The 23,111-nt window shown below is 42.7% G+C and overlaps 1 protein-coding gene across 9 annotated transcripts in view; it reads left to right on the forward strand.

Moving 5' to 3' along the window:
- Nucleotides 1–23,111, forward strand: part of KANSL1 (KAT8 regulatory NSL complex subunit 1) — a 199,526-nt gene that overhangs the window by 82,535 nt on the left and 93,880 nt on the right. For 5 of the 9 annotated variants that reach the window (XM_040989220.1, XM_040989219.1, XM_040989226.1 and 2 more), the window contains one exon: nucleotides 7,433–8,804. In XM_040989220.1, coding sequence (XP_040845154.1) covers nucleotides 7,516–8,804 — 1,289 coding nt within the window. In that variant the 5' untranslated portion in view covers nucleotides 7,433–7,515. Of the gene's footprint in view, nucleotides 1–2,142; nucleotides 2,338–5,191; nucleotides 5,213–7,432; nucleotides 8,805–23,111 lie in introns of those variants that run through there. The other 4 variants (XM_040989227.1, XM_040989225.1, XM_040989222.1 and 1 more) reach the window with 3 other exon arrangements.

Consider the following 23,111-nt stretch of genomic DNA (forward strand, 5'->3'; position numbering starts at 1 on the left):
AGATCTTCCAGCTATTGGTTCATTCCCCAAATGGTCTCAGCAGCCAAGGCTATACCAGGATCCTGGAGCTCCATGTGGGTCCTCCATGTGGGTGGCAGGGATGCTAAGACTTGATTTGCCACTTTGCTGGGTTTTAGGAGGGAACTGGATTGCAAGTAGCATTCTAGGATTGGAGCTCGGACTGGCACTCCAGCTGGGATGTGGGCGTCTCAAGCAGAGGCTTGCTGTGCCACAAGACCCTTCCTGTGCAACATTACGGTTTTTGCTGTCTCCTATGCTATGCCTTGGGCTCCTGATGTTTAGTTTTTATTTTGTAATTGTTGAGTTATTTATTCATTCGCAGAGGGATTGTGGAGCAGGAAGTGGTTTTAAACTTGGTGCTGAGCAGAGAAGTGATTTGGACTATGGGATTCTTAGCGTTTGTAAGCAGTGGGGACAGCAAGTGCTGGATCCTACTGATATTTCTGTTTTCAGCCTAGATATTGTTTCTGTTGGGAAGGTCCCTGCATCTTATGAACTGCTTAACGTGTGTGAGGGTCTCCTGATGTGTAGGATTCCCTGGTCATCCTTGTCCTTACCCTCTTTCATAGGTACTTACTGTGGTGATTTGAAAGCTGTAGACTGTGTATGTGTTTTAGATTTATTTATTTTGATTTGAAAGGAAAATTTAGGGGAAGAGAGAGATCTTCTGTCTGCTGGTTTGCTTACCAAATGGCTGCAGAGGTCAGAGCTGAGTTGATCTGAAGGTGGGAGCTGGAAGCCTCTTCCTAGTCTCCCTTGTGGGTGCAGGTTCCCAAGGCTTTGGGCCATGCTCGACCGCTGTCCTAGGCCACAAGCAGGTTGCTGGAAGGGAAGTGCAGCCCTGGGAGAAGAACTGATGTCCATATTGGATGCTGGCACCACAGGATGCAGGATTAGCACGTTAAGCCACAGCACTGGCCCCAGACATGTTAATATCGGAGATACACAGTAGGACATGTTCTCACTGATTTTCCTGTAAAGACCAAAACAATCAAGTTCTAGTGCCTAGTGTGAGTTATACCTAGCTCTAAACTGAAAGAGAGATCCTGTCCACTGGTTTACTCCCCAAATGCCCACAACAGTTGGATGATTGTGGCCTGAGAGCCAGAACGCAGCCCAGCTCTCCCCACGTGGATGGAAGAAACTCAAGTTCGTTGAGCCACCGTTGGGCTTTGCAAGAGTGGGCTGCCAGCATGGGCATTGTCGTCGGCCCGAAGAGCCGTGTGGAGGCGCCTTTCCTCCGCGCCGAGGCCGTCGAGGGTGAGTCGCGGGATGCAACTCCCGCAGGGTGAGCTGGCCCTCAGTGTAGTTGGCGTTTGTCTCCTGGTGCTGCTGCCAGAGCCCCGGGACACAACGTGAGGTTGCCGTGAGCCCAGGCAGAGCCGAGTTAGGGATTTCGCCTCTGTCACTTAACAGTCGTATAGCCATATACTAATTAACTTCTGAAGTCAAGTTTCCTCATCTGTGTAATGAGGACAGTGGTGGTATTTACCTTGCAATGTTACTGTGAAGACTGAGAGAATGTAAGCTAGTCAGTGGCTGACATTAACAGTCACAATGATCTATAATGATCTATACTTCAGTAATTATAAACCTTTCCCAGTTATAAAGCCTACTAAGCGTTATGGACTTGGAGAGGCCCACTTGTGTGTGTGTTTAAGATTTATTTTATTGGGCCCGGCGCAGTGGTGCAAGTGGTTAAGGTCCTCGCCTTGCACGCCCGGGATCCCATATGGGACCGGTTCTATCCCGAAAGCCCCACTTCCCTTCCAGCTCCCTGCCTGTGGCCCGGGAAAGCAGCTGAGGACAGCCCAAAGCCTTGGGAACCTGCACCCGCGTGGGAGACCCGGAAGAGGCTCCTGGCTTTGGATCGGCATAGCATCGGCCGTTGCGCTCACTTGGGGAGTGAATGATCGGAGGGAACATCTTCCTCTCTGTCTCTCCTCTCTGTATATCTGCCTTTCCAACAACAACAAAAAAATAAATCTTTAAAAAAAAAGATTTATTTTATTTATTTATTTGAAAGATTTATAGAGAGGAAGAGAGCTTTCATCCACTGATTTCTTTCCCCAGATGACCACAAAGGCTAAGGGTGCTGGGAAGGGGCATAGGCTCAGAGCCAGGAATACATCTGAGTTAGGAATTGCTCTCCAAATCCTTTCTGTTTAATATGTTTAATTATTCTCTTAATTAGAATGTATCCTTTTGGACTGTTAGCAAAATCTACACTCACCAATCCCCCCCCCCCCCCCGCCCGCCATTAATAGTGTTTCCATCCAGTCTATGCTTATGATTATGAAGCTCTGGATGAAGATGGTGGGTATGTGAAAGAAGGGTGACATTAAAAACTTTGGTTGTTTGGGAAAGTAATTAATAAATTGACAACTTTGATGACTTGAATGATGGTGACTTGAAGTGCTTTATGCAGTTTGAACTGGAAGGCAGTGATTAGAACCTTATGAATGAAAAGTTTTGGATTTAGTTTCGAAGAAATCTGCCTGTTCTGCTGTGGGTCCTCCTGAGTTGAGTTTTTCTTTTTGTTTTCTTTTTTTTTTTTTTAAGATTTATTTTTATTTTTTTTTATTGGAAAGGCGGATATACAGAGAGGAGAGACAGAGAGGAAGATCTTCCGTCCGGTGATTCACTCCCCAAGTGAGCACAACGGCCGATGCTATGCTGATCCAAAGCCAGGAGCCTCTTCGGGTCTCCCATGTGGGTGCAGGGTCCCAAAGCTCAAGCAGGGAGCTAGCTGGAAGGGAAACGGGGCTGCCGGGATAGAACCGGGTCCCATATGGGATCCCGGGCGTGCAAGGCAAGGACCTTAACCACTTGCGCCACCACACCGGGCCTGAGTTGAGTTTTTCTTTGCAGCCTATCTGCATTATTGCAGTGGCTTCTTCATTAGTCTTTGCCGTCTGGATGCCTTTTTGCGTTATCTTAATCTGTCTTGTCCAACTGGTCTTTCTAGAGCACAGCTCTGATGTGTCACTCCCTTATGAAAAGCTTTGAATGATACTCTGATTTCTTTTAGTAAAGGCTGGTTATTCAAGATTGTCTCCTAATGAGTGACCGGGCTTTCAGCTGCCTTTCCACCTTTTTTCTATACTGTTCTGCTGGTTATTTTACCAATCTCCTGATTTGTATTTACCAGTCTGCTTAACGCTTCAAGCAGATTGTTCCTTTCTTTTACCTGTCAGATTATCCCATTTTTTCCTGTAGTCTTACCTTTTCTCTTGGCATTGACTCTCATGAGAATGCCATGTTAACCATTCTCTCTAGTGATGAGGTCTAGGGTTATTTCCAAATTTCAGGTGAAATTCGGCACCTTCGCTGGACTCTTCTAGAATTTTTGCCTCAGTCCTCAGTGCAGGAGTGACTTTTGGCTTCTTGGCCAACCAGACGGCCTAAACCCTCATTTTGCATGGTTGGAGTGAAACATTTTGCAAGGTCACTGCTTCTATGTTATTTTGTATACCTGGAGTTCTATCTTTGGACTTCATAAGAAACATCTTTTTTCATTTGTATGTGTGGAGTTAATCCTGATGTGGAGTGTTTGAAACAGCTGAATATGTTTTTTTGGAAAGCACGCAAAGGGGTACATCAAGAGTTCATGGGAAAATGGAATTAAAAGATGATTTGAGTGCAAAAAAAGTTAGACCTCTGCCTGATTTCATAATACACCTTTTCACCAATATTTGGAAAGCTGTGTGTGAACTCTTCCCGTTCTCACTCGGCAGGTCTGATTGGAGCACTTCCTGCTCACCCTTTTGACTTGTCAGGAGGCATTTTTGTTGGCATTGTGAAGATGGATACTATTGGCATCTAATGAGCTGAGTCCAGGGGTGCTGTTGAGCAGCCTGAAATGGACACAATAGTTCTGTCTGTCAGAAAGCTGTTGGACCTAGGATGTGAACTGCTGAACCTGAGAAGCTCTATCCTAGAGATACTCCAGGAACTCTGTCCTGGAGTTCTACTTGGATTAGATGAAACAGTATGACAAGCAACTGTGGAGGCATGCCATCTTTACCCCATTTATCTTCCAGAGTCTTGTTCTGAGTATTCAGCATGGAGAGAGAAATCGTGACTGTCAAGATTTTTTTTTTTAAGATATTTAGTGAGTTGACATTATCTCCCTAACATGATTCCTTAGGGCCTAGTGGAAAAATCCTCCACTTGCATGTGCTGGAATCCCTTATGTTGGCCACTTCATGTCCCAGCAGCTCCATTTCCCATTCAGCTTCCTCCTTGTAGCCTGGGAAAGCAGTCAAGGATGGCCCTGAGCCTTGGGACCCAGTACTCACATGGGAGACTAGGAAGAAACTCCTGGCTCCTGTCTTTGGATTGGCTCAGCTCTGGCCCTTGTAGCCACTTGGGGACAGCAGATGGAAGAGCTTCCTGTTTCTGTCTCCCTGTAAATCTGCCTTTTCAATAAGAATAAATCCTAAAAATAGATAGGTCTTATTTTTCATTGGCCATGTGGGATGTTGGTGCTGCTGCAGGCATAGGCTTAGTCTACTACATTGTGGCACTTGCCCCAGTGTATAATTTTTGGTTTTGTATGTTTGTTTTTGATAGTAGTATTGATTTAGGGGATATAGATACATAAAGATTTAATCATTAGAAATAGGAGTTTCTTCAATAGACACTTTTTTTCCCTTCTCTTTTCCCCTCTACCCCTTACGTTTACAGTGATACTTTTGAACGTTCATGGAAAATGTGCCTTATACACAAACCATGGAATGATTTTAGTGTTCTCTTTGCACCCAAATAAACCCAAATTTTTAATTTTCACTAAGTTTTTGGGGGTCCCTGTCAATAAGTAGTAACCATCCTTGGCTGTGCATTCTCTGGGCTATTGAGACCAAACAGGGAGAAAATGAGATGTATATGAATAATATTTGTAGAGTTTCAAAGAGTTAATAGTCAGAATTTTTTTAAAATTGTATTGGACAGATTTACAGAGTAAAGGAGGGACAGGGAGAAAAATCTTCTGTCTGCCAGTTCACTCCCCAAGTGCTGCAAGGTCCAAAGCCAGGAGTCAGATGCTGCTTCCTGGTCTCCCACAGAGGTGCAGTTTCAGGGCTTTGGGCCATCCTCTGCTGCTTTCCCAGGCCATAAGCAGGGAGCTGGATGGGAAGTAGAGCAGCCAGGACAGAAGGAACTGCCCATATGGGATCCCGGCACATGCAAGGTGAGGACTCTAGCCACTAGATTACTGTGCCAGTCCTCTTCATGTTTTTTAAGTTGTGAACTTTAAAAAGAATTGAATACTTCTAGTATAACCTTGGAAAATTTACTCCTTGTCCATTTTGTGTTGTTAGTTTGACCATCTTTTTATGTATGCTGAGCTGCCTCTGGGTTTTTCTAAGGGTAGTGTAAGTTGTGTAACATCTTTGTCCTTGCCTGAGTTCTCAGAGCTAGGCTATATCCTGCCGTTGCTGAGGCAGTAGGGTACAGCTACTCTTTTCATGTGTTGAATTAATTCGTCATCTGGAACAGATAATGTGCTTCCTTGGGTTACTAATATCAACTGTGTATTGATGTTAATTCAGAGATGAGGAGATTGAATTAATGGGAGATTTTTGTTGATGGGCAAAATGAAATGGACTCAATGTTTCATGACCAATTACCTTGCATTGAATCCCTATCACTTGGTCTACAATTAACTGTATTAGCAGTTAGCATTAAATTCAAAGTTAAAGATGGGTAAAGCTAATATTATGATTTAGGTCACAGAGAATAACATATAATAAAAGTCCATAAGAGTAAATGTAAGCCTTCAAGATCTAGCTCTTTTATAGAATGTTCGCAGATGGTATCTGTATGTAAATATTTTATGAAATTGGTCATTTGAGTATTTTTACATTAATGATTTGAATGGTCATAAGGAATCTTGATGTAAAGAGCTTGTAGAAATGTTTGACAAGTTGACAGTGCTATCTTTGGGGGAAAGACAGTCCCAGACTTCGGGATGCATGTCCCCTTTTCACTCTTAGAAATTGTTGGAGCAAAAAAAATGCTTCTGGGTTATTAATCTATCAGTAGTGCTATTTTATAAACAGAAATTTAAAAATTTTCCTGAAGTAAACCCATAACATTGTAAAAAGTAACAATAATTTAATAAATGGCATTGGCATGTTTATTGTTTAATAGAAAAGTTATGTTTCATATCTACCACATTTTATTCTGTTATGATATTATGACATGTTGTTTTAATTCAAGTATATAAAGACAATCCAGCCTCACAAATAATATTGATCGTGTTTTCAGAGAAGGGTGTATATCTTTTGATACATACCGAAATTCAACAAATGAGGGTTAGTTGTAATGTAGAATCTAAAACTGCATCAGTAAATTTTTTATTCTCTTGTTACATTGAAATGATTAGGGTCGTGCACTTGATGGTGTCCAGGAATTTTTTTTTAAGGATTAAGTCATTTAATTTTTTCAAAGATTTATTTATTTGTATTAGAAAGATTTACAGAGAGAAAGATAAAAAGGTCTTCATGCACTGGTTCACTCCCCAAATGGCCATAATGGCCAGAGTGGAGCAGATCTAAAGCTAAGAAAAAGAAGCTCTTCCGAGTCTCCCATGCAGGTGCAGGGTCCCAAGGCTTTGGGCTGTCCTCTACTGCTTCTTCGGGGCACAAGCAGGGAGCTGGATGGGAGGTAGAGCAACGAGGACTCAAACTGGCACATGGCAGTGTCCCTGGTGGTTTTACACCATGCCATAATGCCAGCCTTTATGAAAAGCAGTATTCAATGGCTTAGTTCCTTGGGCCTCTGCATACATGTTGGAGACCTTGAAAAAGTCCCTGGCTCCTGATTTTGGGTTGGCTTAGCTCTGGCTGTTGCAGCCATTTGGGGAGTGAACCAGTGGGTGGAAGAGCGTTTGTACTTTGTCTCTCTGTCTCTGTGTATCTTTGGGAAAAAAATCTTTACAAAACTAACTTGCTTTTTAGTATTAGGTGAGTGTTCATAAAAATAAAATTGATGGAGCAAAGTGGTATTGCAAGTATTGTCTCACAGTTGCTCTGTGAGCAGTTGGTGGAAGTTGGGTTTTCTAGCCAGAAAAATGCAGCCATAGGCATTTGACATAAACATTTTTTTGTGAGCCTAAGAAATTTTTTGCTAACATTTTATGCAGTAGTTGGGCTTTAAGTTCATCAGTGTCAAGAAGCTCAAAGCAGTCTGTAATTCTCTAAGAATGGAAATGTTTGGGCAGCTTTCAGTTTTTGATCACATATGCTAAAAGAAAAGATCCAGTATTCTTGTGCAGAGATTGTGTCCTCCTGCTCTGAGTTTGATCTGCAGAGTGGCTGCAGAACAGTCTCAAATAGAGCCTGTATTAGAAACGTGTATTGTTTGTGAATGTGCTTGTATTTCTAACTTCCTTTTCTTTTTCTTCTAGTTTGCTCTCAGGGGAGGCAGAAAGGGGCCGAGGAGCTGGCCTCGGCTCCGGGAGAGGCTGGACTTCCTGTCTCCGTGTGCTGAATGGCTGCGATGGCGCCCGCTCTCACTGACGCAGCAGCTGAAGCACACCACATCCGGTTCAAACTGGCTCCCCCATCCTCCACCTTGTCCCCTGGCGGTGCCGAAAATAACGGCAACGCCAACATCCTTATTGCTGCCAACGGAACCAAAAGAAAAGCCATTGCTGCAGAGGATCCCAGTCTAGATTTCCGGAATAATCCTACCAAGGAAGACTTGGGAAAGCTGCAGCCATTGGTGGCATCTTATCTTTGCTCTGATGTAACACCTGTTTCCTCAAAGGAATCTTTGAAATTGCAAGGAGTCTTCAGCAAGCAGACAGTCCTTAAATCTCATCCTCTCTTATCACAATCGTATGAACTCCGAGCTGAGCTGTTGGGGAGACAGCCTGTTTTGGAATTTTCCTTAGAAAATCTTAGAACCATGAATGCTAGCGGTCAGACAGCTTTGCCACAAGCTCCTGTAAATGGGTTGGCTAAGAAATTGACTAAAAGTTCAGCACATTCTGATCATGACAATTCCACTTCCCTCAATGGGGGAAAACAAGCTCTCGCTTCATCTGTTCTTCATGGGGGTGAAGTGGAGGGATCTGAGTCTGGGGACTTGAAGGGGGGTATGACCGATTGCACTCTTCCACACAGAAGCCTTGATGTAGAACACACAATTACACATAGCAATAATAGCACTGCAAACAAATCTTCTGTCAATTCCACAGAACAGCCGGCACTTCAAGGAAACAGTAGATTATCACCGGGTACAAACTCCAGCTCTAACTCGGGGGGCGTCAAAGTAGAGGGTAAAAACTCTCCCTTGTCTTCCATTCTTTTCAGTGCTTTGGATTCTGACACGAGGATAACAGCTTTATTGCGGCGGCAGGCTGATATTGAGAGCCGTGCCCGCCGATTACAAAAGCGCTTACAGGTTGTACAAGCCAAGCAGGTGGAGAGGCATTTGCAGCACCAGCTGGGTGGATTTTTGGAGAAGACTTTGAGCAAATTGCCAAACTTGGAATCCTTGAGACCCAGGAACCAATTGATGTTGACTCGAAAGGCTGAAGCTGCCTTGAGAAAAGCTGCCAATGAGACTACCACTTCAGAAGGACTTAACAACTTCTTGAAAAGTGACTCAATTTCAGAAGAATTGGAAAGATTTACAGCTAGTGGCATATCCAACTTGAGGTGCAGTGAACAAGCCTTTGATTCTGATGTCACTGACAGTAGTTCAGGAGGGGAGTCTGACATAGAAGAGGAAGAACTGACCAGAGCGGATCCTGAGCAGCGTCACGTGCCCCTGTGAGTAGAACCCGTGCCTGTTGTCCTTGAGGATTGTGGGGAAAAGGAGGAAAGACTGAAGGAACCCTCATGGTGGAGAGAGAGATTCTGCATAGGTGTTCTAGGTTCCATTTGTCTGTTTCCTGATCTTAGGTAGGCTGTTGGTTTAGTTTCTAGTGAAAAATGGAAGGTATTTCCATTGTGTGTGTATTGTAGGCTAAAAGGCCTTGATTTCCTTTCAAATCTTACTTATTAAGAAAAAAGCAAGACAGCTGGGTTGCAGAATTGTACCAGTACTTTCACAGTGAGCAATTTAGCTTTCTTTTGAAGCTTTAGGACATCTTGGTTAAGTGTTCGTGGCTTGACTATTCAGATTTTGTTATTTCTAGTAAGTGGAGAACAAAGGTTTAGTTGACCTGAGTATACTAGAATTTGTAGTTGGTTAAAATTGAACTTTCATCAGAGTGCAAAACTGGTTTTTAGCTTTTTATAGCACTTGGATTTTTGTTATGTTGTAAGGACATTCAAAAGATGCTTGAGAATATTTTCTTGGTTGCCTTGCAGTCCACTTTCACAGCTTGTTGGTTTTCTTAAAAGAGCCTGCTTTATCAGATTCATGTTTTTATTTTCTCTTGGCTAAGTGTATTGGCACAGCTTGGATAAATCGTTCCTGGTTTTTCTGCATTTGTTGGGGGAACTTGGGGAACTTGGAAGCAGCTCTTCATGAGTGGCACTCCAGATTAGCATGATGGAGCCCAAAGAGCCTCATTCTTATTCTTGCCTACCAGTCCCACCTTTATGTACGTAAAACACACTCAGGGGTCAGTGGATCTGTACTGACAGGTGTTATGAGAAGGGACACGAGAAGTTAGAGAACAGGAGCAGGATAGTTTGGGTAGAGATGCTGCTCTCTGGATTGTGAGAGAAAGTTGAAATGTGCGAGCGTGTTAGAAACATTAAGTTTTCCTTATCTGGTAATAAGGTAACTGTGAAAAGTGTTACTGAACTTTTCTCTGGAGGGCTTGATTAAACAGCTATGTTTTTAAGCAGAATACTTAGTTTCTTAATTTTATTTATATTGCTCACATGGATTACATTGTGTGTCATTTTTATTTTGAGAGAAGTCTGGATCATTTTTGCTGAATTTCTTGTAACTCCAGTTCTATAATGATTTGTTGGCTTATTTTACTCATGTCTACTTCCATCTTCACATTCAAAGCGGCTGCATTTCAGAGGTTTGCTGCTGTCTTCCTTTAAATGGTTTATTAGCTTAAGTTAGCTTGCCATTAGGTCTGACATCATACTTGGTGACTGTACTGCCCAGTTGAAAAATACCTTGGTGAATATTGTTTTGCTTTTAATCTATAACAGACATTATGGTTGAAGCATTTTAAATTGTTATGTTCTTATTTTGTATATTTAGAACTGCAAAGTTAACTGTTGTCAAAAGATACATTATATTGAAAACATTTCTGAGTTTTGGTAGTGTTATTGGGTGAGTGTTCCAATCTGATAAAGTGAAAATAACTCAGAGAGCTTTTCTTACTGTAAAAAAATAGGATAATGATTTGATTTTCTAGAACTAGTCCATTTATCCATCACTTCGTTTTGAGCTGTCTTTTCACAGAAGTGTGTGGTGCTTGGAAGAGTGAAGTATAGGGACAGTCAAGATGAAGGTGTCACTTTGAAAAATTTTCGGACTCTTTTTAAGTCAGTGAAGTAGTGTTTTTAAAAAGTGAATTTTCATGTTTCAGATGTGCTTAAGACATTTGAGCACTAAAATTACTATCAAGTAAATGTACTTTTTTGCACATTATAATGTGCTTAAAGCCATCAGAAAATATTTGCAACCTTAAACTTCTCATTGAGCAGGTGCTTAATCTGAGAGTACAGATTTCTGCACTCACAGTTGTCCAGGCAGTATACCTAGAAGCATTGCTTTCATTAAAACAAAAAAAGAGAAAAAGGGAGGTTGTTCTTTGGATGTTGAGAAGTTTTCCTTTTGTATTATAATAGGACCTTCCAAATCTGCTTACACTGATAACAGTTGAATGCTAGAATGAGAAGTTGGTTAACCTTTTGGGATCCTAACTGATCGGTTTCTGCTTCCCTGGTGCCCTTAATCCATTCATTTGCAAGGGACACATTGGGCTAAATTTTCGCTGGGTAATTAGGAAATTACGTTGAGCAGGAGACTCTTGAATAGTTGTTTTTAAATGATGTTTTAAAATTACAAATGGATCATTTCTCCGAAAATTACAAGCTCTTCTCATAGAATTGTGGCTTTTTTTTTTCCTACCTCCAAGAGGGAAAACAGTGAAACTTTGTAAGTCCTTGACTCTTCTAGCAGTTGTAAGAATTGTTTCTTATAGTTGAAATTTTGGCAAATATTATATATTTGTGTATTGCTAAAAGAAACCAGTTTGAAAAAAATTCCCCACCTTATTTATCTAATTATTTTCAGTTGACTGATTTCATGTTTGCTTAAAAGAATTTAAATTTGACTCTGCCTAAGGTGTTCCATATAGCTTTCTGTCTTGGTACAGTGGACATATAACTTTTTTTGAAAATCCTGCGTTATCTCAGATTTGTTGTGACCAGTTATGTCATTGTTTACTAATGTCACCTTGGGAGGCATGAGGATTTAGAGATCATCTCCTTGGTTGAAATTAAGGAACCTGTGTGTGTGTGGTGTTTGTTTTAAACTTGTGTGTTTTAATAAACATTTCAATGCTTGGTTTTAGTTGTAGAGGTATTACATATGTGAGCTTGTTGTTTAGTATATGCTCATGTGTTTGCTTTCTTTCGTTTAGGGTTTTTATATTGCTCTACTTTCCTCTCTGTGAGTTTTGGGTTTCTTTTTCTTCCTGCTATTTTTTGTTTTTAAAGATTTGTTTTTATTAGACAGTCAGATACAGAGAGAAAGAGCTTCCGTCTGCTGATTCACTCCCCAGCCAATCCTAAGCCAGCAGCCTGGAGCCTCTTCCAGGTCTCATGTGGGTGCATCTTTGGGCCGTCCTTGACTGCTTTCTAATCGGGAAGCTGGATGGGAAGTGGGGCTGCCAGGATTAGAACCGGTGCCTGTATGGCATCCCAGCGTGTGTGAAGCGAGGACATTAGCCACTGATCTAAAGTACCGGGCTGTCTTCTGCTATTTTGTTATGAATTTTGGGATCTGTTTTTCATTTTGCTTCAGTTTGGTTTTTTCTGGGCCTGTGCTGTAGTAAGTGCTTGCTGTTGAAATAATTTTTCCGAATAGTGTCTCGAGTGTGCTGTTAGATCAGTAAGGTACCTGAACCACATATGTAGACTTTTCTTCCCTAAGTATCTTTGTAAGAACCTCAGGGAAACAAATGTGCTATCAAGAGTACTTGTATTTTTTCCTAATTTAGTCTTTTTACCTGGATACTATAATCTGTGTTCACTAGGTTTCTGCTTCTGTTTAAAATTTATGTCCGTTTGAATGATGGTGACATAGAGGGGTTTACTGCTCCACTCCATTAGTGGCTTAGTGACTGAGGCTGGGCCGTGGAAGACAAGAGCCAGGAGCCTGGGACTCTAGGAATCTTGGTGTCTCTCAGGTGGGAAAAAGGACTTGAGAACTTTGGCTGTCTTTCATCATTTTCCCAGAGGGCTGTATGGGAAGTGAAGCAGCTGAGACTTGATGCTCTTATGAGATGCCAGTGTTGTAGCAGCAGTGTACCTGACAGCGCCATCCTGGAGGTTTTTGTTTTCTTGTTGGTTTTTAGAAGTTTACTGTCAAGCTTATAGGTCTTCCTGTTGGGCATTATTTTCTTTTTAATTTATATTTATCTTCATTTTATTTGAAAAGTGTAAAGACAGAGACGTACCATCTGCTGGTCACTCCAAATGCTAGTAACAGTCAGGACTGGGTCATCCTGAAGCCAGAAACCTGGGGGTGTTTGTGCATCACCCATATGGGTGATGGGGCCCAACTTCTCTATCCCGGGAAGTACATTAATGATAGCAAAATTGGAAGCAGATGAGCTGGTCCTCAGACCTGCACTTGGGATGCAGGTGTTCCAAGGAACGTCTACTCAGCTGTACCAAATGTCTTCTTCTGTTGGATCTTAACTTGTGTTTTATTTGCCTAATGGCCTCCTGAAAGATCTATTCCAGATCAGAGTTGAGTAAAAATAAGCTAGATGCTCCATTTAGAGACTGAGCACTTAAATTTTGGACTTTTTTTTTTTTTTACTAGAAAGTCAGATAAACGAGAGGAAGGAAGATCTTCCGCCTGAAGATTCACTCCCCAAGCTGCTGCAACGACCAGAGCTGAGCCAATCCGAAGCCAGGAGCCCTGAGGCTCTTCTGGGTCTCCTGTGCCGGTGCATGGTCCCAAGGCTTTGGCTGTCCTGTCTACTTTCCCAGGCCACAGCAGGGAGCTGTGGGAATCAGGGCTGCCGGGATTAGAAGTGCCCATATGAGATCTCGGCACTTGCAAGGCAAGGACTTTAGCCACTAAGCAACAGTGTCAGGCCCTCTGTACAATCTTGATTGCAATGACTTTTCTGTACTTCAGCTGGGGATTTTTTTTTTTTAAGATTCATTTACTTTTACTGAAAGGTGGATTTACTGAAAGGAGGGACAGAAAGATCTTTGACCTGCTGGTTCACTCCCCAAAATGTTGCAACGGCTGGTGCTAAACCGATCTGAAGCCAGGAGCTTCTTACAGGTCTCCCGCCCAGGTACTGGGTCTCAGCATCCTTCTGCTGCTTTTGCAGACTATAGTAGGGAACTGGGACAGGGAGTAGGTAGCATCCAGCATACAAACCAATGCTCGCTTGTGGTACAGGTGCTTGCAGCTGAGTTAGCCAGTTGAGCCATTGCGCCTGCCCCTTTACTGGGGAATTTTACTTCACAGTTAGTAAAGCTCTCAAAGTATAAATTTCTAGTGTTTGGAGGTTTTGGTGTTCAGACAGTTTAGAATATTGTATGTATTTACTATTTGTGTATACATTTTAACTCCTCCTGATGTTGCCAAAGTTGCAGTTTTCCATTCTCCTAGTCTTCCTGTTACAGAACTGTGGGTAGGGGAAGGTGTTAGCCAAGTGACCCAAATAGTTTTTTCCAATAACCCTTTTAAGCTGAAAACTGGCAATAGATGATAAATTATAATCTTTTCTAATTAAACTGAGGGAATTGAATGAAAAATGCCTGTTAGGAGCAGATTATTTTGAAATGTGTGTCTTTAGTTTTTTTTATCTGAAAGAAAGAATTACAGAACTGGAAAGAGCGAGATCTAAAGTTTCTGGTTCAGTCCCCAAATGGCTACAACAAGCAGTGGTGGGCCAGGCAGAAACCAGGAAGCAGAAGCAGCTTCAGAGTTTCCCATATACATAAGAGGGCCCAAGTTCTTGAGCCATCCTCTGCTCTTTTCCGAGGCACATTATCAGGAGTTCAGGGTTCTTTGACAGGAATTTAAAGAAAGGATATTACAAATGAGGCTCAAAGGGTGGCCAGGATTTGGATAGTTTCTTTTGATGATGGCCTATTGTTATAGATAAGAGTAGGCAGAAGGTGAAGTACAGATAAGGAAAACAGAGACCAAATGGTTGGAGGGTTCTGTGACTGCGGTATAGGGAAGAGTGAATAAAAAGGTAATTCAGGAGTGCTGGGCCAGGCTGAAATCAGGATCCCTGAACTCAATCTGTGTTGCCCATGTGATTGGCAGGATCGAAGACTTGGGCAGTCATCTGCTTCCCTGGCACATTGGCAGGAATCTGGATCAGAAATGCAAATTGCTGCGATTGTAGCAAGGAACTGCATAATGGGATGTGGATGTCCTAAACAGCATCCTATAACCCACTGTGTCACAATCCTTGCCCCTCACTACCCACTTTGCAAATTAACTGTAAGAGCTCTTGAAGGTCCAGGTTCGAGGGCCGGGCGTGATAGCATAGTAGTTAAAGTCCTCATCTTGACTGTGCCGGGATCCCATATGGGTGCTGGTTCTAACCCTGGCAGGGAGCTGGATGGGAAGTGGGGCCGCGGAGATTAGAACCGGCACCCATATGGGATCCTGGCGCGGTCAAGGCGAGGACTTTAGCTGCTAGGCCACGGCGCCGAGCCCCTATTGCTATCTAAAATTTAAAATTTTAGGGCCCTGCGCGGTGGCACAGTGGTTAAGGTCCTCGCCTTGCACGCCCAGGATCCCATATGGGACCCAGTTCTAATCTCGGCAGCCCTGCTTCCCTTCCAGCTCCCTGCTTGTGGCCCGGGAAAGCAGTTGAGGACGGCCCAAAGCTTTGGGACCCTGCACCCGTGTGGGAGACCCAGAAGAGGCTCCTGGCTTCGGATCACATAGCATCGGCCGTTGCGCTCACTTGGGGAGTGAATGATTGGATGGAAGATCTTCCTCTCTGTCTCTCCTCTCTGTATATCTGCCTTTCCAATGAAAAAATAATAAAAATAAATCTTTTTAAAAAATTTAAAATTTTATTGTGATGGTGCTGGTGCAGTGTTCAGTTGGCTAATCCTCCAGCTGTTCCACTTTCCACCCAGCTCCCTGCTTGTGGCCTGGGAAAGCAGCAGAGGATGGGTAAGTCCTTGACCCTGACTCGTGTGGGAGATCCAGAAGAGGCTCCTGGCTTGAGATTAGCTCAGCTCTGGCCATTGCGGCCATTTGGGAAGTGAACCAGTGGGTGAAAGATCTTTCTCTGTCTCTCCTCTCAATCTGTGTGTGTCCCCTTCTCTCTGTAAATCTGCCTTTTTCATAAGAATAAAAATATACATTTTAAATTTTATTGTGAAGCCACTGACGGGGTTGTGCAACTGGATTTTTAAAGAAGACTGAAAGGATTGGAGGTGGATTTAGGCTGTAATGATCTCTGGGATAAGTGGTGGTGAAGAAGGGTATACATTTGATTGGAAGTAATGGGTAGGTCAATATTCAGAGAGGGAAAATTTTTCTGATGATGATTTCATTTAAAAAAGATTTGTTTTATTGGAAAGATAGATATATATATAAAGATCTTCTATCCTCTGGTTCAACTCCCTAAGTGCCCCAACGGCTGATACTATGCTGATCCGAAGCTGGGAACCAGGAACTTCTTCCGGGTATCCTACAGGGGAGCAGGGTACCAAAGGCTTTGGGTCATCCTCCACTGCTTTCCCAGGCTACAAGCAGGGAGCTGGATGGGAAGTGGAGCAGCTGGGAATACCAGCTGACATCCATATTGGATCCCACTAGGCAATTGCGCAGGGCCCGAAACTTCTAAGTTCTGTAAAGTCAAAGAGCTCGATATTCAGTAAACAGAAGCAGAAAATTTACCAATTTTTTAAAAGATTTATTTATTTTAGTTAGTGATCCATCTGCTGCTTTAGTCCCTAAATAGCTACAAGGGTGAGGCTGGACCAGGCCAGATCCAGAAGTGAGGATGTTCTTCCCAGTTTCTCATGTGGACTGCAGGAGCCCAGATGCTTGGGCCATTTCTCGTGCTTTTTTATGCCATTAGCAGGAAGCTGGATCCGAGTAGTCAGGGCAGGAACAAGGCCCATTTGGAATGTCTGCATCACAGAGAGGCTTAACTTGCTACAGCATGGTGCAGGCCTCAGTCTTGGTAATTGTGATTCCCATTAATTAAGGCTTATGGCAACTTCCTAGTTTGACTTTTTAAAAGAAGGTTTATTTTTATTTGAAAGGGAGAGAGATCTTCGCTTTCTAAGTGGCCACAACCAGCAGAACTGGACTGGTTCGAAGCTATGAGCTTCTTCTGTGTGGCCTACGTGGGCAGGAGTCCAAAGACTTGGGCCATCTTCAGCTGCTTTCCCCAAGTGCATTAGCAGGGAGCTTGGACTCAAACTGGCACTCATGGGATTCTTACATCACAGGTGGAGGCTCAACCTAATATGCCATGGCAGCAACCTGTATCTGTTTGATTTATCTGTGTAATTATAAACAAGAATTTTTATTTTTTTTAAGATTTATTTATTTATTGGAAAGTCAGATATACAGAGAGGAGGAGAGACAGAGAGGAAGATGTTCCGTCCGATGATTCACTCCCCAAGTGAGCGCAACGGCCAGTGCTATGCTGATCCGAAGCCAGGATCCAGGAACTTCTTCCGGGTCTCCCACGCAGGGTCCCAAAGCTTTGGGCTGTCCTCCACTGCTTTCCCAGACCACAAGCAGGGAGCTGGATGGGAAGTGGAACTGCTGGGATTAGAACTGGCTCCCATATGGGATCCTGGTGCGTTCAAGGTGAAGACTTCAGCCGCTAGGCCACGCCGCCGGGCCCTAAACAAGAGTTTTTGTACTGAAATGATAAAGTAGCACAAACTAAATTTAACTTAATTTAAACTCTTCTTTTGGGCCCAGTACAGTAGCCTAGCAGCTAAAGTCCTTGCCTTGCACACACCAGAATTCCATATGGGTGCTGGTTCTAATCCCATCAGTCCCACTTCCCGTCCAGCTCCCTGCTTGTGGCCTGGGAAAACAGTCGAGGACGGCCCAAAGCCTTGGAATCCTTCACCTTTATGTGAGACCCAAAAGAGGCTCCTGGCTCTTCGGTTTGAATTGGCTCAGCTCTGGCTATTGTGGCCACTTGGGGAGTGAATCAGTGGACAGAACTTTGTTTCTGTCTTTCTTTCTCTCTCTATGTCTGATTTTCCACTAAAAATAGTAGTAATAATCTTGCCAGCACTTTTCAGGCGGGATATAATGGCGACTGTATATCTCAGGCTTCCACATCCATGGATTTAGCCAACATTGGCTTACTTTGAAAGGGCTCAGCACGATGGCTTGATGGCTGAATTCCGTCTAGCATGCACTGGGATCACATCTGGGGGTCTCTCTGTAAATCTGACTTTCCAGTTAAATAAATAATTTTTAAAATAAAAAGTAAGTGCTTGGGAGGTGGGGAAGGTTGCATGTTTCTTAAAAATATACAGACAAGGGGTTGGCCAGGATGCTGGGCTAGGATAATCCTCCTCTTGCAGCACCTCTGTCCTTCATGGGATTTTAGTCATGTTTGGGTCACAGCTGCTCTGCATCTGATCCAGCTCCCTGCTAGTGGCCTGAAAAAGCGACAGAGGATTGTTCAAGGTGTTGGAACCCTGTACTTACAGGGGAGACCCAGAAGTTGTTCCTGGCTGCTAGTTTCAGATCATCCCAGCTGTGGTTGAGCCAGGGATTCCACAGGAGTCTCACATTTGGGTGGCAGAAATTGAAGTACTTGGACCACCTTTTGTTGCCTCCAGACCGTGTAGCCAGTGGGACTCCTGGGATGCTGGTGCCCCAGAAGGTGATTTAACCCTTTGTGCCACACAGTTCAGGCTCCAGAAACATTTTTTAACCAAACTTATCTGATCAGATAAGAGACATGTTGATAACAAAATAATAATACAATGAGGTAGAGTTATTTGCTTTTATTTTTTTCTAAGAGTTATTTGTTTACTTTAAAGGCAGTCAAAGAGAGGGATGGGAAAAGGGAGAGATACTGCTTTTTTGTCTCATGTTTTACTCCCCTGGCTGGGCTAGACCAAAATGAGCCAGGAACTCCCATCTAGGCTCAAGGGCTTGCACCATCTTCCATTACCCTCATAGACACATTAACAGGAAGTTGGATCAGAAGTGGAGTAGCTAAAACTAGAACTGGTGCTAATGGCAGCCTTACTACCTGTGCCACAACTTTCTTAAAGTAACTTTGTTAATGTCACATAGTTAATAATAGACCAGCATCTTATAAAGCAGCTTATCCATAGCCTGGCATAAATGCTGACTGTATGAATGTAAATGGGATCAAGTTGTCCTTTAGATTGGGTTGATGAAAGGAGATCTATCACTGTAACTGTATTCAAGAAGCTACTGTCATTTGGTAATGTGTATTTTAAGGAAACATAATGGTTCCAAGTGGGTATAGGGGCACTAGGACTTGGATTGTTTTTTGCTGCTTCCCTGGCTCGTTAACAGGGATTTGAATGAGAAGTGGAACAGCTAGGACTTGAACTGATGTAGCACAGTAGAGGCTTAACTTGCTACACTGCACTGTCAGTCCCAAGAAGTAAGTTTTGTAGCTGTGTTTCCCTGCACCTTCACATTGAAAAAGAAGTATTAGAGTAAGACATTATATACTCAGTGTTAGGTGTAGATATTGGCATTAAATGCTGATATCTTAGGAAGGAGCAGTTCCTATGGGATTAACTGGTCAGAATATCTGAGAAGAGGTTAAACTTGTTTTGGATCCACAAGGAAATAGGTAGGATGTGTTGTCAAAGGATGAAAATGTCCAAGTGAGGATGTTGTATTGGGAATTGGTGAGAAGAAGTATCTACCAAAGATACAAGGTTCAGAAAATTGGAAGGATAGGTTGGTTTACATGGTTTTTGGATGCTAATCCATAATGTATTCTTGGTAATATTTGTAAGATATAGTTTGCCATAACTTAAAAATGTTTGATAAGGAAACTCCAATCTCCTGGTACTACAAATTGAATATTTGCTCACTTTTATCTCTCCTGAGTTTAGAATCCGTTCATCAACCTACTTAAATCATGTTAGGGTTTGAATGAGGATTGCTGTTGATATGTCTATTAATTGATAGGTATGATGTCTTAACTTTAGGTCTTCTAGAGGTGTCCTATTTTCCTTAGGTTTTTAATGTTGAGAGTAAAGTTCAGATTCTAAGGTTTGCTTATTCTTTGTATCTTACAGATTTTAATACTGTTAATAATAAGGTTGAAATCTTGTAGGAAAGCATTGCTTTTGGGGACCATTGTTGTGGAGCATTGCTTTTGGGGACCAGTTGGGATGCCAGCATTCTTTGTCATCGGAACACTGATTCAAATCCCTGGGTGCTGTGCTTCCAGTGTAACTCCCTAATAATATGGCTGGGAAGGCAGAGGATGACCCACATACTCAGGCTCCTGCTGTCCCCAGGGAAGACCTGGATGAAGTTCTCAGCTGCTTATTTCAGTGTGGACCTAGTCCTAGGTGTTGGAACCATTTGGAGAGCGAACCAGTCTCTCTCATTGCCTGCTATCCTCCATCTTTCCTCCAACCCTTATTCTTAAGATTTATTTAATTATTTAAGAGGTGGTTACAAAGAATGGAGAGACTCAGTACTTCATCAGTTGGTTCACTCCCCAAATGACTGCAGTGGCTGGAGCTAGTCAGGTCCAAAGCCAGGAGCTTCTCTGTGCGTCACATAGGTGCAGAGACTCATATACTTCGGCCATGCTGCACTGCTTTCCCAGGTACTAAATGAAGAAGCAGCAGGGAGTTGAACCAGTGCCCATAAGGAAAGTTAGCACTGCAGTCTGGTTTTTTGTTTTTTCAAGTGTGAAAGAGTACTGATTTACCTGTATTCTGAAATTATGATTTGGTTACATGAACCATTCATGAACATAACTGTAGCTACAGTTATGTTCCCTCCCACTTTTTCAGTAGTTAGACTTTATGAGAGACAGAAGTGCTCTCATTTACCAGTTTATACCCCCCCCCGCCCCCCCAATTCCCCCAGCTGGATAGCTAGGACCAGTCAGTGAAGTCAGAAGTGAAGACTTGAAGCGCTTGGATAGGATGCATGGCTGTCTTCACTTCCAGGCCACATGTTTAGACCCACTTAAGTGGGGTGGGTCTTTGCTTGTATTTTACATTTTCTGTATTCAATCTTATTTTTTTTTTTAATTCCATTGATGAATCAGTTTAGACAATGCATTTTCCTGAAAAATTGCCAGTGTTTAGATTTTCAAGGTTTTTGGCATGGAATTTTGCTTAGTAATGTCCTAATCTTCCTGTGAATCCTGCTTTACCCTGCTTTATCTAGTCTCCCAAGTTATACAAAGTTTTCTGCTTTGTCATTTAGTTTTTAACAAATTTTGGTTCCGTGAGTTTACTTTACATTTTTATTCTCTGGTTTTATCTTTTGCCTTATTCATGTCTCCTTTCTTTAGATGATTTTAAATGCTTTAAAAATAAAGATTTATTTTTTGAGAAGGCAGAGTGACCTAGGGAGAGGGGAGACAGAAATTTTCATTCTTTGGGTCACTCCCCAGATGGTTACAGCGTATGGGCTGGCCAGATCCAAACCAACAGCCGGGAAGTCCATCTAATTCCCAGTAGTTGGAAGTTCTTCCGCTGCCTTCCCCTGACGTGTTGTCAGGGACCTAAGTAGAGCAACTGGGACATAGTTGAAGGCCTAGTCAGGTGAGGGGTACTGGTATCACGAATGTTAGCTTAACCCTCTGTGCTACGGGCTAGCAAAGTAAACATTTAGGCTACTTAATTTGAATCTTATTTTCTTCAATAAGCAGTTAACATTTAAACATTTGCTGAGTGGTTTCTTTGGCTGGATTTGAGAAGTTTGGTGGGTGAAGCCTTCATCGTTCATAAGTGATTCCCCTTTTATCATAATTATTTAGAAGGAATCATGAAAATTTCCAGTATAAAGTTTTTGTTCTTTTGCTGTCTTTTGTTAATTTCTGATTTTGTTGAATCACAGTCAAAAAATATTGCTTGTATTCTTTCTGGCTTTTGAAATTTGTGTTCTGTGTTTTTGACAATACATTATGTGTATATATATATATATCTAATAAACAGCCATGAAGATTTAATTTTTTTAAAGAAGGCACAGAGATTCCCTCCACTAGTCAGAAACCAGTAACTCTTTCAGGCCTCCCAAGTGGGTGGCAGGGAGTCTTCTACTTGAACTATCCCCTTCTCTCCCATAGGGTCTGCAATATAGCAAGAAGCTTGGATTGGGAATCAAGTATTCAACCAGGAGACAAATATCCAGCTGAGGCACTGTGATCAGGGATCTGGGTGATTTAACTGTTTTCTTAACCACTAGACTAGGCAACCATCCCAGAACTGTTGTTTGCAGAGTGCCTTTGTAAAAGATTTCTTACAGGTTGTGGGAACTACATAGACTCATTTCCCTCCTCTTCCATGCTTGTGTGGTATTCCATAAATGACTGTTTAGGCAGGATTTTTTTTAACAGAGACAATGTTGATGTTTTGGGCTGGTAATTCTGAGCAGCTGGTATCTGCACTTTAGTATGGTTAGTAGCATCTGAGACCAAACTCATTAAATACCAGCAACACCCTCCCTTCTACTTGTGATGACAGAATGTGTTTCCAGACATTGCCTAATGTGTTCTGTGGGGCAAAATCGCCACTCTTGGTTAGGTTCCCAACCGCTGCATTTGAGTCTTCTGTCATATCAAGGAGAAGGGTGCTGGTGTTCACTTATTACATCAGATGCCAGGAATGTATGTAGCAATGTTTTGGGTTACATTTTTAGAATTTTCATTTTATTCAAGTGGCTGACAGCACAGAGAAGAGAGATCACTCTAATCTGCTGCTTTCCGCATGCTAGCAACAGCAAGGCAGAGCCAGGCTGCAGTCAGGAACCTGGGACGCAGTGCAGATCTCCTGTGTGGATGGCCATCATCAGCTGTCTCCCAGAAGGCAGAGGAGCTTTCTTACGGGATGCCGGTATCCCAAGTGGTGATGTAACCACTGTTCCGAAAGCCTGCCCCCTCAGGCCGGTTTTGTACCATCCTCCAGTTACGTAGAAGGCTTGTGCTGGTTTTGTAGACTGAGAAGCTAAGATTGAGATGGAATATTGCAAACCATAAAGAAATGGATTGTTTTGGTTCTAACTGTTCTCCCATCACACCCTCATGAATTTTAATTCATGTAAGTTTTTTCATAATCTTGATTTTGCATGAGGTTTTTGTTTGTTAAGATAGTTATTTTTATTGGAAAGGCAGATATACAGAAAGATTGGCCATCCACTAGTTCACTCCACAAGTACTGCAACAGTCAGAGCTGAGCCTATCGGAAACAGAATATTCTTCTGGGTCTCCCACGTGAATACAGGGTCCCAAGGCTTTGGTCCATCCAGTGCGGGTTTCCCGGGCCATGAGCAGGGAGCTGGATGGAAAGTGGAGCAGCTGGGACATGAACTGGCATCTGTGTGGGATCCACTAGGCTACTGCGTGCAGGGCCCTTGAGTGAAGTTTATCTTTATTGGGTAGTATTTAGGATTTTGCAGTAAAGATGAATTGGTAACTCACAGTGCAGTTTTAACTTAAAGTGGATGTTTAGCTTCACCCTCTTTGCTCTTTTTCCCTGCCTCCTTCTCACTAATCCTTTCTCTCCTTCCTATCTGTTTAAATTGTGACACAAACAATTACAAGAAGAAATACTTTCAGTGCATTCCAGAGAGACCTTCCCTAAAGACAGTATTACTTGGCATTTCCCTGCCCTTTTCATTTCCGTTTACCCATGATTCAAATGTGCAGATCTACCAGTCAGCCTTCTTCAGGTGAGCAGGAGAGAAGGTTCTGAGCCCCAGCCTTTTCC

Source organism: Ochotona curzoniae, unplaced genomic scaffold (assembly GCF_017591425.1).
Source record: "Ochotona curzoniae isolate NIBS_2020 unplaced genomic scaffold, NIBS_Ocur_1.0 contig_520, whole genome shotgun sequence".
Taxonomy (NCBI): domain Eukaryota; kingdom Metazoa; phylum Chordata; class Mammalia; order Lagomorpha; family Ochotonidae; genus Ochotona; species Ochotona curzoniae.